The following is a 16255-nucleotide window of genomic DNA, read 5'->3' as shown; positions in this document are numbered from 1 at the left end:
TGGAATAAAGTTTCACCATTTTGAGTCTCCAGTTTCTAAGCAGAGCTGTATGTCTCCATGGTAACAGACCCTGAGCGCTCTCTCTGCTGCCCTCTGCAGGTTGGGAGGAGGCAGAGGCACTGGCTTCAGGATCAGACTGCACAGGGTTTGTTTGTAGTCTGTTGCCATGGAGACACGTGTAGGTCGCAGAGGAGCTGTGTACACAGAACATACACCAGATTGAGTCTCTCTGTAGCGTTGCTTCCTTTGTTATTTTCAATGCCTTGAAACAATAAGGATTGGTTGTAAAAGTTTTAGCACCCTTTATAAGCAAATACTGGATCTGTAGCAGATCATGGTAAATGCTACGTGAACTTACGTGATGAGGTCACATGACTCGGTGGGCGTGGCTTCGGCTGGCAGACGTCACTGCCCTTAGTCCGTGAAATAAACATTGTTTTGCTGTAGATTTTGCAGTTTTTCCATTAATAAATGTGAAAGTAATGGAGGGCGATTCTGCGGCTGCTTTCCAGATTACGGGACGTTTCCAGGATGCATTGATGCCCGATCACTAGATGCTCCACAGCTTCCCACCGCGTCGCCATGGTTGTCATCACCGAAAAATGAGGTACAAACCGCCAAAGCCTTATCCTCGAATATCCGGCGCTATAACGTCACATGGCCACAGCTATGCCCCCTATAGAGTCCTAACTACTCCCATAATACCAATCATGGCCCCAACAGGTGCCTTGATGACCCCAAAATAGCAACTATGGCTTCCTTTAGATTCCTTGGTGGCCCCAGTATATGACTTTGTGGCCCCATAACAGTCATTGTGCCCACATAGCGCCCACTTAGTCCCATGTTAAGCACAGTAGCCACAGTGTGACCCATCTGGTCTCAGAAGGACAGGCATCTCACGGTGACACGTAGCAATGGCATGGACTCCATCTTGATCATGTTTTGGGGCGTTGGATACCCCTGGTGCCATCACAGAACCAGCCCTGGGTCGGTCATTATTGCCAGCTTCTCGTCCGTTGAAGGGCTTGTGAATACCATGGGCGGCAGACGGGAAGTGTGATCTCCTCTACTTCCCCTTTATATGCGGTTATGTGTAATCTGCACCCAGAACGTCACAAATATCACCAGAGAGGCTGGGAGCAGGAGAAGTCAACCATGTTGTGGAGGCTGCAAGCAAAGGAGGAAGGAAAGTGATATAAGACCGAGGGATGTGTCCACACACCGGAGAGGACGAAGTGTCCTGCTCTGCACCGCATTAGATTCTAGGCTGATGAACAGAATGCCAGAACTACAGTAAAGACTGACACACAGACAGAGGAGTAGGAAAAAGCTAGAACACACATTTCGACTATAGAAGTCCCAGGGTCGGCCAAGCTTCCTTCGTACAAAGATGCCGTCCCACCGCTCTAGGGGGTGAGAATGCTAGACTCCACCCCTTTGTTAAGCTTCACCCTCAGTATATTTAAAAATAGTCACATGACGGCAAAAGGATATGTGCACCTTGTAAGGAAACCAATAAAGTTTTGTGTGGTGATCATTCAATCCTAATGACACGGCCGGATTTGCTGAGTCAGCGGCGGGGGCTGATAGCTGTAGGATGTCTGGGCATGCTGGGAGTTGTAGTTTTACAACAGCTAGAGGGCCGCAGGTTGAGCATCCTTGGTCTATCACATGCCCTCAGCGTGAGAGAAGGTCCCCCCATAAACCAATCCTGAGTCATAAGGGTCCTGCAAGGGTCTGGGACTAGTGGTCATGCCTCAGCTGAAGCTGGATAAGTGTCAATCTTGCTCTGGTTTCCACCACCTGGCTGCCACCCCAAGAGTTGGCCAAGAGCTGAAGTCTAGTTCTGGCCTCTCCCTGAAGGGAGAAGCCAAGGGTTTTGCCAGGGGGTGAGGAACCAGATGGCCAAAGACACCCATCTAGTCCTCAGGAAGGGGTACCCAAAATGGCACCACAACCCTGAACAGTTCTAGTGACAAACAACGTGAACACAAAAATAAGTGCCTGTGTGCCAGTTACTGCCGGACATTCAGATGGAATTCTAAAAATTCCTCTTCTTACGCCATTCTGTAAAACCAGACAAAGAGAGGGGAGTGCGCTCACAATGTGAGAAAGTGCGTGCAAATGTGCCATCACTCAGTGGGCTCCCAGCCCCGGTGAGTTCAGGCACCCCAGGGTCACCACTCCAGGGACACTTCTGCACCTAAGGCTTTCAAACATCTCCGCCCATAGCTTTGATCCGGAGGCCCTTGGGCACCTACCATATGGCACTAGTGGTCCTCCGTGTGGTTCTCTGCTCTATTCAACATCCCAGTGGTCCGGATCAACCTCCAGGACTGCTAAGAACAGATACTACACTTGATCTTAGCTACCCCATGTGCAGGAATTGTCTATAATCAATGACCCTCTTTGCCCCATTGTTTTGGAGTTGCCCCACATCTGCATACTTGGGCATAGCCTGAGGATATCAGTTGAACTGGGCGTTGATGGAGGGTCTGATTTTGCATCCCTCCCCGCCATAATCCTCCAATCATCTCAAAATAAACTTTTTGTATCTTTTTGTTTCTGCAAATTGATATAACGGTAGATGGGGCAGCACCATGAGTCAGTGTGGCAGGACGGGGACGTCTGTTCAGTCTTGATTTACTGTCGACCCTCCCATCGTGTGGGAAGGAAGTTGCACTCAGCACAGAAGAAGATAGAAGAATAAGCAAAGCCGCATGACGCCAGCATATACCAGACACTCGCTGTAACCTGCGCTCATCGGGCTAGGGCGCCGTGGGGTGGTGGCACAAGCTTTGGACTATCCTCAGGGACAGGCTGCAGGTAAGAAGCCCACATCCCTCCATTTACTTCTACAATGTCTTTGGTTACTTTAGTACCAAAAACACGTTATCACAACTGTAGGGGCTGAGGCTGGAGTCATTTTGAAAAAATCTTGACTTTAAAAGACCCCAATCCAATCCTAACAGATCCATTAAATTTACAAAAAGTTTGCCTAACTTCATTCACATTAGTAAATTTGGTGAGATATTTGTGGCCCTGGCAGAAGAAGCCACATGTGATGGGGCTACAGACAATCCATTTTTATCATCGGGTCCCACTGTCTAGTAGGACCACCTGACAACCTAGTAACCAAAGGGGCTACCAGACCAATGTACCATATTAGAGGGGAGCATGATTAAAGATGTTCTTTTTTTACCTACACCTGGAGATGTGATCATGGACAAAGCGGCTCCAAGAATCCAAATCCTAGCGGCTGAGAAAGTCCTCATTGTCCTACATAACAAATAGCCTCTCATGTCTTATCTCCACCGCTACATTTCTATATGGTTTCTCAGCTACTTCTCCAACAACAGGAAATTACTAAACCTTGTGGTACAGGAGAGGCTAGCACCCTTCCGGTACCATAACTCAGGTTCTTCAGAGAAAAGGAAGGAGGGTACCAGGGATGTGTCATAAGCTGAGCTCTGAAGGAGGCAAAATATATAAGAAAAAACTCCCCTGCCCCTCACTGGTGGTCCTCATAGGCTTTGGGCTGACTGTCCGAGGTAGGGTACTGCATGCTATGATAGTACTGTATAGGTTGACCAACCCTGGGGACATACTTCTTTCTTGTATTCTTCATAGTGATATCTATTTATTTATTTTAGGTTTTCTCAAAGGTGCAAAAAAGATCACCATGGCAAGTCAACTTCTGAAGTTAGCCATGTTCCTCATGTCATTGACCTATTCTTCATCCCTGGGCCAAGCGATCACTGTTGCTACTGAAACTAAATCCAGCAGTGACAAATATTTCCAAACGTTAAACGTTACAGGCAATAGCTTTGCTGCTTTGATGGATAACTCAGCCAATGAACTTGGGACGTCTCATGCAAGTACCGAAGAGTCAAAAGTCACCCCTGAACAACAGACAAGTCCAAGCAGTGTGGCCACTCAAGAAGTAACATCAAAATTCACATCATATGTGATGACCATTGGGTTAACCATGAGCAAAGACCCACCACCTGTCTCCTCCACAAATAGATCAATCACTGACCTGCTCAACCTTTCTGCAGGGCTCCCAGTTACAAGTCAAGAAGATGATGTGACAAATAATCACAATATGCCTACTTCTTCCCAGCCATCTGATGAGACGGTGGGAATTTCTACAGCATTGGCCACAAAGACCCCCAAAAATACCTCCTTGCCCACTAAGAAACCTGAGGACATATCAAACAAGGAAAGGCAGAAAATCATCCTTATTGCGGTCTGCATTGTGATCCTCATCCTGATCCTGGCCACCACATTATTCATAATGGTGAGGAGCAAGAGAAGGAGGGGCTCCCAGAGCTTCAACAGTAGGAGAAGAAGCTCCAACAAGCAGGATGTATGGGCCGGTCAGGTACCAGAGCTGGGAGATGGGAAGATGACCCAACATCCAATGGGGAGGGAAAATGGGACAGCAGGAAACAAAGAAGAGGCTGGAAAGGAACAGGAGATGGTCACCTTCATCAGTGGTGAGAAGAATGACAATTCTGTGGTTTTGCTGAATGAAATAGGCAACGGAGACACCATGGAGGAGAAGAAGCCGCTGCTGGAGGACCGTCCACATGAGTATGAGGAACAGGAGAAGCTTCTCATGGAGGAACAGTCTCCAGCCCTGACTGTGGAAAAAGACCAAGTGTGAGGGGGACATGGACACCAACCTGGAGACAGAAGAGGAACAGCCCCCTATAATGTCCAGTTATTATATACAGCACAGCTTTATTACTAAAGGGTTAATCTGGTGACCCACATTACATCGGAACACTGCACCCACATAATGGAATCTGCATGGGGGCAGGGGACTCTCATATCTATCTATCTATCTATCTATCTATCTATCTATCTATCTATCAGTCTCATATCTATCTATCTATCTATCTATCTATCTATCTATCTATCATCTATCTATCTATCTATCTATCTATCTATCATACCCATCTATTATCTATCTATCCTTCTATCTATTATCTATCTGATATCTATCTCTCCTGCCCACTTTCCACTTATATAATTTGCTTATATTTGCTCTGTAGAACGTTCTATGACATTTGTATTATTTAGGCTGAGTTCACATCACCGTTTAGCTTTCTGTTTTTCTGATCCGTCAGGAGAAGGGCGCATTCACATGATGGCGCCGTGTTTTGTGGTCCGCAAAACACAGAATGCCGCCTGTGTGCGTTCCGCAACTTGCGGAACGGAAGAGGCGGGCCATTATACAAATGCCTATTCTTATCCGTTTTTTTAGACGGGGGAGGGGGCTTCGGCAGTACTTTTTTTTTCCATCTGAAAAAACGGATCTCAGTTGGAAATGGCTCAGACAGATGCAACGGGATCCGATTAGTTTTCCTCTCTCTCTTTTTCTGACAGGTCAGAAGAACGGAAAGCTGAACGGTGATGTGAACTCAGCCTTATACTTGTATGAATTAGGTGAATAGTTGGATATTATATATTATTATAGGTGGCAGCCATGTTGTGGCCCCGGTATGCGATGGCGCCGGTCCCCTCATGTCCAGCTGCTTCCTCACATATCGGCTCCATCGCTCAGCCATTATTTCTGTAATTAGTTAATATTTCCTCATTAAATATTTTTTTATCTAGTAATGAAGGAGTTTCTGCTTCTTGGCCGTGGCCCCGGCGAGCTTACATCCTCTGCGCTGCTGCTACATGGGGTTTGCTTGACGTCACCCCCCCCCCCCCCCCTTCCCCATACTGAAAGCTATTGCTGACTGGATATTTCTGGGGTGACATTTTTACCGGCACCACATGGCAGCTGTAAGTGATGGTTCTGCAGGGGCTGCTGGGACTTGCAGTTCCACAATTACATGTCCCAAGAGAGGGTTAACTAAAAAAGAAGCAATAGTATTCATATGTGTATATACAGTGAGATGCAAAAGTCTGGGCACCCCTGGTCACAATTCCTGTGAAAAGTTACTGTGATGTTCAGCTCAGAGGACTGTGACGGCCATTGTAAAACCTTCAGCAGATCAGGGGACTGTGAGGACCTTGGTAAAACCTTCAGCAGATCATAGGACTGTGACGGCCATGGTAAAACCTTCAGCTGATCAGGGGACTGTGAGGACCATGGTAAAACCTTCAGCAGATCATAGGACTGTGACGGCCTTGGTAAAACCTTCAGCAGATCATAGGACTGTGACGGCCATGGTAAAACCTTCAGCAGATCAGGGGACTGTGAGGACCATGGTAAAACCTTCAGCAGATCAGGGGACTGTGAGGACGATGGTAAAACCTTCAGCAGATCATAGGACTGTGACGGCCATGGTAAAACCTTCAGCAGATCATAGGACTGTGAGGACCATGGTAAAACCTTCAGCAGATCATAGGACTGTGAGGACCATGGTAAAACCTTCAGCAGATCAAAGGACTGTGATGGCCATTGTAAAACCTTCAGCAAATCAGGGCACTGTGAGGACCATGGTAAAACCTTCAGCAAATCATAGGACTGTGAGGACCATGGTAAAACCTTCAGCAGATCATAGGACTGTGACGGCCATGGTAAAACCTTCAGCAGATCAGGGGACTGTGAGGACCATGGTAAAACCTTCAGCAGATCAGGGGACTGTGAGGACCATGGTAAAACCTTCAGCAGATCAGGGGACTGTGAGGGTCATGGTAAAACCTTTAGCAGATCAGGGGACTGTGAGGACCATGGTAAAACCTTCAGCAGATCAGAGGACTGTGAGGGTCATGGTCAAACCTTCAGCAGATCATGGGACTGTAAGGGCCATGGTAAAACCTTCAGCAGATCATGGTAAAACCTTCAACTTGCATCTTTTGAGGTGTGTTTAGAATCATTATCCATTTGTAGAAGTCATCATCTTCAGCTTCAACTTTTTTACAGTTGGTGTTATGTGTGCTTCCAGAATTTGCTGGGATTTCATTGAATCCACTCTTTCCTCTACCCTCATGGTTGGAGAGATGTTTTTTTCATGAAATTCTGGACCCTTTTTCCTCAAAATATATCTTTGCTCATTGTGACCATGGAGTTCTACTGTAACCTCATCAGTCCACAGGACTTGTTTCCAAAATGCATCAGGCTTGTTTAGATGTTCTTCTGCAAACTTCTGATGCTGAATTTTGTGGTGAGGAGTGGACCTGGGAGAGGTTTTCTTCTGATGACTCTTCCATGAAGGTCATTTTTGTGCAGGTGTCGCTGAACAGTAGGACAATGTACCACAACTCCAGAGTCTGCTAAATCTTCCTGAGGGTCTTTTGCAGTAAAGCAGGGGTTCTAGCAATCCTACGAGCAGCTGTCTCTGAATCTTTCTTGGTCTTTCAGACTTTCTCTTGACCTCCACTGTCCCTGGTAACTGCCATTTCTTAATTACATTCAGAAATGATGAAATAACAACCTGAAAACGCTTTGTCTCTTCTTATAGCCTTCTCCTGCCTCATGGACCGCAACCATTTTCATTTTCAGAGTGTTAGACAGAACTCTTAGAAGAACCCATGGCTGCGTTTTTAAGGCTGCTGTTTTTAGGACATTGTTAGAGGAGTTCGGGTATTTAGAAAACATTTTAATTTGCATCACCTCCATTTTTCACTATAAAATTGTACAAAACTCAAATAATACACTGATATTGCTTAAAATCTTGAAAAGTGAGTTTCATCTGTAACTTTCTCCCTTTTGGAGATCATTTCATCTTCAACTTGCTGAACTGTTCACAGTAACAGGAATTTTGACAGGGGCGCCCGAACGTTTGCATGCCACTGTATTGATGTGAAGTGACCGTCTGCAGCCAGCAGGTGGCGACGTGCTCCCACAGTCTTAATGTAACTGCCATCTGCTAGGCAGCGGCTGATGCTTTGGGCCCAGTTCACAGGACCAGGAACCTACCTGATGTGACCCCATATAAGAACCCAACATCAGACAGTGCCGGTTAAACACTGTTAGTGCGGACGAGCGCCCTCCGCTACCGCTGCCTGCTTCCTTTGTCATGCCTTCTAATAGTCAATTTTTTGTGGTACCGGCCCCCAAATAAGACAATGAAGAGGCGGAGTTAGAGGTGTATTTAGATTTGCATATAAAGCATTGTTGGGCGGGGCTTAAAATGTAAAATAAATGGGCAGATGCAACCAAACACAACGGTGCAGCAGCACTGCGCAGACGCCGAGATGCATGCAGACACTGAATACTGCCGCCTGATCGCCCCTCCGTCCTGGGCTGCACGTAATGACTGCAGAGTGAGGCTGGTGTCTGCCTGTACTGAGCTCGGCCCCCAGGGTCGGAATGTATGGGGTTGCAGCAGATGGGGGTCACGCTATATGAGCAGAACCTGCAATGTAAAGAATGTGATGAATGTGGTGTCACTGGTCTAGGAAGCGGCCTCTTCAAACAGCTGATCAGCGGAGGCGCTCAATATTCTACCCCTCTAACCTGTGCCGCGATAAATGCAGGACTAGATGAAGATTACTGTCCCTTTACCGCTAGAATCATCTCCTCAGGTATCAAAGAACAGGTCCTTACAAATGAGGGGTGAAACCTGAGCACTGAGACCTCGCCTGACTAATCACACACAGTGTTACAATGTGTCACATCACACGATAGATCACATCACACAATGTATCACATCACACAAAGGATCACAGCACACAATGTATTACATCACACAATAGATCACATCAACACGATAGATCACATCACACAATGTATCACATCACACAATGGATCACATCACACGATAGATCACATCACACGATGGATCACATCACACGATGGATCACATCACACAATGTATCACATGACACAATAGATCACATCACACAATGGATTACATCACACAATAGATCACATCACACAATAGATCACATCACACAATGGATCACATCACACGATGTATCACATCACACGATGTATCACATCACGCGATGTATCATATCACACGATAGATCACATCACACAATGGATTACATCACACAATAGATCACATCACACAATAGATCACATCACATGATAGATCACAGCACACATTGGATCACATCACACAATAGATCACATCACACAAAGGATCACAGCACATAACAGATCACATCACACTATCACATCACACAATAGATCACATCAACACGATAGATCTATCACACAATAAATCACATCACACAAAGGATCACAGCACATAACAGATCACATCATATTATCACATCACACAATGGATCACATCACACAATGTATAACATCACACAATAGATCACATCACACAAAGGATCACAGCACACAATAGATCACATCACATGATGTATCACATCACACAATGGATCACATCACACATGGATCACATAACACAATAGATCTATCACAAAATATTTCACATCACACAATAGATCACATCACACAATGGATCACATCACACGATAGGTCACACAGTGGATCAGGCCCTGGGAGACTGATGTCTGTATACACACTCACAAGTCATTACAAGACACTTCTGCTTCCTCGTCAGAAAGGAAAGAAGTGATGTCTTCATTCAGAGACCACAAACCTTTCTGCTGATTTCACACATCTAATTCAGAACGCAGACACCCAGACTTAGAAGATCCCAGCAAAAGTCTGAAAATCCACAGATCAGTTATGTTCCCAGAATCAACCCTGTGCCCCTGACACCTTCACCTCTAAGCATCATCATAAGGGCGCATTCTTCCCTCTACCGTGAAATGTTCCCCTGAGCCATTGGCTGCATGATTGATTCACTCCTCATGGTTGGAGAGATGTTCTTTTCATGAAATTCTGGACCCTTTTTCCTTCAAATATACCTTTGCTCTTTGCGGCCAAAGAGTTCTACTGTAACCTCATCAGTCCACAGGACTTGTTTCCAAAATGCATCAGGCTTGTTTAGATGTTCTTCTGCAAACTTCTGACGCTGAATTTTGTGGTGAGGACGCAGGAGAGGTTTTCTTCTGATGACTCTTCCATGAAGGTCATATTTGTGCAGGTGTCACTGAACAGTAGGACAATGTACCACAACTCCAGAGTCTGCTAAATCTTCCTGAGGGTCTTTTGCAGTAAAGCAGAGGTTCTAGCAATCCTACGAGCAGCTGTCTCTGAATCTTTCTTGGTCTTCCAGACCTTCTCTTGACCTCCGCAAGGGCAAATTCAGACTAGTGTTGATCACGAATATTCAAATTGCTAATTTCTATCTCGAATATTGGCACTTCGAGAATTCGCGAATATTTAAAATATAGTAATATATATTCGTAATTTCGAATAATCGAGATTTTTTTTAAATCAGTACACATGATCCCTCCCTGCTTCTTGCTTGTGGGCCAATGAGAAGGCGGCAATATCTTTGGCTTTAGGAGTAGTGTTGATTGCGAATTTTCCTAATGCAAATTTTTGTAATGAGAATTTTCGTAATGTGAATCAATGAGATAGTGAAAACTCAAATCCGATGGTATATTCTAACCCCCAGGCATTCCCATGGTGATGGGGACTCTTGTCGGGGAGGAGTATGCCAAAGTGGAACAACTGTACAGATTTTTTTTTTTTAAAGACGAATATTCTAAAAAAATATTCGATATAGTGCTATATATTTGTTTTTCGAATATTCGTAATATTCTAAAACAAGAATATATAGCAATATAGCGAATATAAAAAAAAATAACTAATGTAGAGCAATTGAGCTAATATAGTGCTATAATGTTTTTTAATGACCTTCAGATTGGAAAAAAATTACAACTATAAAAAAAAATGATTATAGCACTATATTAGCTCAATTGCTCTATATTCGTTTTTTGTTTTTTTTAATATTCGCTATATTGCTATATATTCTTGTTTTTGAATATTCTAAAATAGGAATATATTCGTTTTCTAGAATATTCGTCTTAAAAAAAAAAAATATCTGTACAGTTGTTCCACTTTGGCATACTCCTCCCCGACAAGCGTCCCCGTCACCATGGGAACGCCTGGGGGTTAGAATATACCATCGGATCTGAGTTTTCACGATCCCATTGATTCTCATTACGAAAATTCGCATCACAAACATTCGCATCACAAAAATTCACAACCAACACTACTAACAAATATTCGAATTTGCGAATATTCTAAGAATATTCTATGAAATATTCCCGAAATATTGCGAATTCGAATATGACCCCTGCTGCTCATCACTAATTCAGACGGCCGTAGTGTTTTGCGGTCCGCGCATGGCCGGCACTGTGATAGAAATGTCTATTCTTGTCTGCAATTGCAAACAAGAATAGGACATGCTCTATCTTTTTTGCGGGGCTGCAGAACGGAACCATGTGTTGTCCGCATCATTTGAGATTCCGTTGCAATGAATGGGTCCGCACCCGTTCCACAAATCTGCAGAATGGATGCACACTCATTCATATGGTCATCTTAATGAGCCCTAATAAAGGGAAAGGTCACATCATATCCTCCAGTCACACCCAGAGCTGCAGACCTATATTCTTCCATAAATCACTGCGAAAGGTGCACCACAATGATATGCAACTGACAACACAAGCTAATCCCTCAAGCTGATGTAAAGAACTGAGACTTTAGTCAATGTATTCCTATCAGGAACACATCGGAGCGCTTTTGCACCACCGTCAAGGCATCTCAGCATTACATGGGTTCCTACCACTAGACTTCCTACAGTGTGTGAACACAGTCTGAGAGGTGCTAAGATACAACTGTACAAGAATATAACTACTATAATACTGCCTTCTATGTACAAGAATATAACTACTATAATACTGCCCCTATGTACAAGAATATAACTACTATAATACTGCCTTCTATGTACAAGAATATAACTACTATAATACTGCCCCTATGTACAAGAATATAACTACTAGAATACTGCCTCCTATGTACAAGAATATAACTACTATAATACTGCCCCTATGTACAAGAATATAACTACTATAATACTGCCTTCTATGTACAAGAATATAACTACTATAATACTGCCTCCTATGTACAAGAATATAACTACTATAATACTGCCCTATGTACAAGAATATAACTACTATAATACTGCCTTCCTATGTACAAGAATATAACTACTATAATACTGCTCCTATGTACAAGAATATAACTACTATAATACTGCTCCTATGTACAAGAATATAACTACTATAATACTGCTCCTATGTACAGAATATAACTACTAGCTATACTGCTCCTATGTACAAGAATATAACTACTATAATACTGCTCCTATGTACAAGAATATAACTACTATAAATACTGCTCCTATGTACAAGAATATAACTACTATAATACTGCTCTATGTACAAGAATATAACTACTATAATACTGCTCCTATGTTACAAGAATATAACTACTATAACTGCCCTATGTACAAGAATATAACTACTATTAATACTGCTCCTATGTACAAGAATATAACTACTATAATACTGCTCCTATGTACAAGAATATAACTACTATAATACTGCCTCCTATGTACAAGAATATAACTACTATAATACTGCCTCCTATGTACAAGAAGATAACTACTATAATACTGCCTCCTATGTACAAGAATATAACTACTATAATACTACCTCTATTACAGAATATCCTACTATAATACTGCCTCCTATGTACAAGAATATAACTACTATAATACTGCCTCCTATGTACAAGAATATAACTACTATAATACTGCTCCTATGTACAAGAATATAACTACTATAATACTGCCTCCTATGTACAAGAATATAACTACTATAATACTGCCTCCTATGTACAAGAATATAACTACTATAATACTGCTCCTATGTACAAGAATATAACTACTATAATACTGCTCCTATGTACAAGAATATAACTACTATAATACTGCTCCTATGTACAAGAATATAACTACTATAATACTGCTCCTATGTACAGAATATAACTACTATAATACTGCTCCTATGTACAAGAATATAACTACTATAATACTGCTCCTATGTACAAGGAATATAACTACTATAATACTGCTCCTATGTACAAGAATATAACTACTATAATACTGCTCCTATGTACAAGAATATAACTACTATAATACTGCTCCTATGTACAAGAATATAACTACTATAATACTGCCCTATGTACAAGAATATAACTACTATAATACTGCTCCTATGTACAAGAATATAACTACTATAATACTGCTCCTATGTACAAGAATATAACTACTATAATACTGCTCCTATGTACAAGAATATAACTACTATAATACTGCCTCCTATGTACAAGAATATAACTACTATAATACTGCTCCTATGTACAAGAATATAACTACTATAATACTGGCTCCTATGTACAAGAATATAACTACTATAATACTGCTCCTATGTACAAGAATATAACTACTATAATACTGCCTCCTATGTACAAGAATATAACTACTATAATACTGCTCCTATGTACAAGAATATAACTACTATAATACTGCTCCTATGTACAAGAATATAACTACTATAATACTGCTCCTATGTACAAGAATATAACTACTATAATACTGCCTCCTATGTACAAGAATATAACTACTATAATACTGCTCCTATGTACAAGAATATAACTACTATAATACTGCTCCTATGTACAAGATATAACTACTATAATACTGCCTCCTATGTACAAGAATATAACTACTAAATACTGCTCCTATGTACAAGAATAACTACTATATACTGCCTCCTATGTACAAGAATATAACTACTATAATACTGCTCCTATGTACAAGAATATAACTACTATAATACTGCTCCTATGTACAAGAATATAACTACTATAATACTGCTCCTATGTACAAGAATATAACTACTATAATACTGCTCCTATGTACAAGAATATAACTACTATAATACTGCCCTATGTACAAGAATATAACTACTATAATACTGCTCCTATGTACAAGAATATAACTACTATAATACTGCTCCTATGTACAAGAATATAACTGCTATAATACTGCTCCTATGTACAAGAATATAACTACTATAATACTGCTCCTATGTACAGGAATATAACTACTATAATACTGCTCCTATGTACAAGAATATAACTACTATAATACTGCCTCCTATGTACAAGAATATAACTACTATAATACTGCTCCTATGTACAAGAATATAACTACTATAATACTGCCCCTATGTACAAGAATATAACTACTATAATACTGCTCCTATGTACAAATAACCTATATACTGCTCCTATGTACAGGAATATAACTACTATCTACTGCCCTATGTACAAGAATATAACTACTATAATACTGCCTATGTACAAGAATATAACTACTATAATACTGCCTCCTATGTACAAGAATATAACTACTATAATACTGCTCCTATGGTACAGATATAACTACTATAATACTGCCTCCTATGTACAGAGAATATAACTACTAATAATACTGCTCCTATGTACAAGAATATAACTACTATATATACTGCTCCTATGTACAAGAATATACTACTATATACTGCTCCTATGTACAAGAATATAACTACGATAATACTGCCCTATGTACAAGAATATAACTCTATAAATACTGCCTCCTATGTACAAGAATATAACTACTATATACTGCTCCTATGTACAAGAATATAACTACTATAATACTGCCTCCTATGTACAGAATATAGCTACTATAATACTGGCTCCTATGTACAATAATATAACTACTATAATACTGCCTCCTATGTACAAGAATATAACTACTATAATACTGCTCCTATGTACAAGAATATAACTACTATAATACTGACTCCTTATTGACAAGGAATATAAGCTACTATAATACTTGCTCCGTATGTACAAGAATATAACTACTATAATACTGCCTCCTATGTCAAGAATATAACTACTATAATACTGCTCCTATGTACAAGAATATAACTACTATAATACTGCTCCTATGTACAGAATATAACTACTATAATACTGGCTCCTATGTACAAGAATATAACTACTATAATACTGCCTCCTATGTACAAGAATATAACTACTATAATACTGCCTCCTATGTACAAGAATATAACTACTATAATACTGCTCCTATGTACAAGAATATAACTACTATAATACTGCTCCTATGTACAAGAATATAACTACTATAATACTGCTCCCTATGTACAAGAATATAACTACTATAATACTGCTCCTATGTACAAGAATATAACTACTATAATACTGCACCTATGTACAAGAATATAACTACTATAATACTGCTCCAATGTACAAGAATATAACCTACTATAATACTGCCTCCTATGTACAAGAATATAACTACTATAATACTGCTCCTATGTACAAGAATATAACTACTATAATACTGCCTCCTATGTACAAGAATATAACTACTATAATACTGCCTCCTATGTACAAGAATATAACTACTATAATACTGCTCCTATGTACAAGAATATAACTACTATAATACTGCTCCTATGTACAAGAATATAACTACTATAATACTGCCTCCTATGTACATAGACTACTAACGACTGTAATACTGCACTATGTACAAGAATATAACTACTATAATACTGCCTCCTATGTACAAGAATATAACTACTATAATACTGCCACCTATGTACAAGAATATAACTACTATATACTGCTCCTATGTACAAGAATATACTACTATAATACTGCCTCCTATGTACAGAATATAACTACTATAATACTGCTCCTATGTACAAGACTATAACTACTATAATACTGCTCACCTATGTACAAGAATATAACTACTATAATACTGCTCCTATGTACAAGAATATAACTACTATAATACTGCTCCTATGTACAAGAATATAACTACTATAATACTGCTCCTATGTACAAGAATATAACTACTATAATACTGCTCCTATGTACAAGAATATAACTACTATAATACTGCTCCTATGTACAAGAATATAACTACTATAATACTGCCTCCTATGTACAAGACATATAACTACTATAATACTTGCTCCTATGTACAGAATATAACTACTATAATACTGCTCCTATGTACAAGAATATAACTACTATAATACTGCCTCCTATGTACAAGAATATAACTACTATAATACTGCGCCTATGTACAAGAATATAACTACTATAATACTGCTCCTATGTACAAGAATATAACTACTATAATACTGCTCCTATGTACAAGAATATAACTACTATAATACTGCTCCTATGTACAAGAATATAACTACTATAATACTGCTCCTATGTACAAGAATATAACTACTATAATACTGCTCCTATGTACAA

At 40.5% G+C, this 16255-nt stretch overlaps 2 protein-coding genes across 5 annotated transcripts in view; one reads left to right on the top strand and one right to left on the bottom strand.

Annotated features, from left to right (window-relative positions):
• Positions 1–16255, bottom strand: part of LOC122944605 (zymogen granule membrane protein 16-like) — a 94431-nt gene that overhangs the window by 43198 nt on the left and 34978 nt on the right. Inside the window, exon 1 of one of the 4 annotated variants that reach the window (XM_044303060.1) lies at positions 3203–3593. The exons of 1 other annotated variant lie outside the window; for it this stretch is intronic. The gene's annotated coding sequence lies outside the window, so the exon portion shown is untranslated. Of the gene's footprint in view, positions 1–358; positions 1215–3202; positions 3594–16255 lie in introns of those variants that run through there. 2 more of the 4 variants (XM_044303063.1, XM_044303061.1) reach the window with 2 other exon arrangements.
• On the top strand, positions 2613–5628 carry LOC122944599. The gene is made up of 2 exons (XM_044303038.1): positions 2613–2826; positions 3654–5628. Exon 2 carries the CDS (start codon positions 3683–3685, stop codon positions 4667–4669), a length of 987 nt encoding a protein of 328 aa, XP_044158973.1. The 5' UTR covers positions 2613–2826; positions 3654–3682; the 3' UTR covers positions 4670–5628.

Source organism: Bufo gargarizans, chromosome 8 (assembly GCF_014858855.1).
Source record: "Bufo gargarizans isolate SCDJY-AF-19 chromosome 8, ASM1485885v1, whole genome shotgun sequence".
In the NCBI taxonomy this organism is placed as follows: domain Eukaryota; kingdom Metazoa; phylum Chordata; class Amphibia; order Anura; family Bufonidae; genus Bufo; species Bufo gargarizans.
Note: the sequence above shows the minus strand (reverse complement) of the source record. Positions and strands in the feature narration are given on the sequence as shown.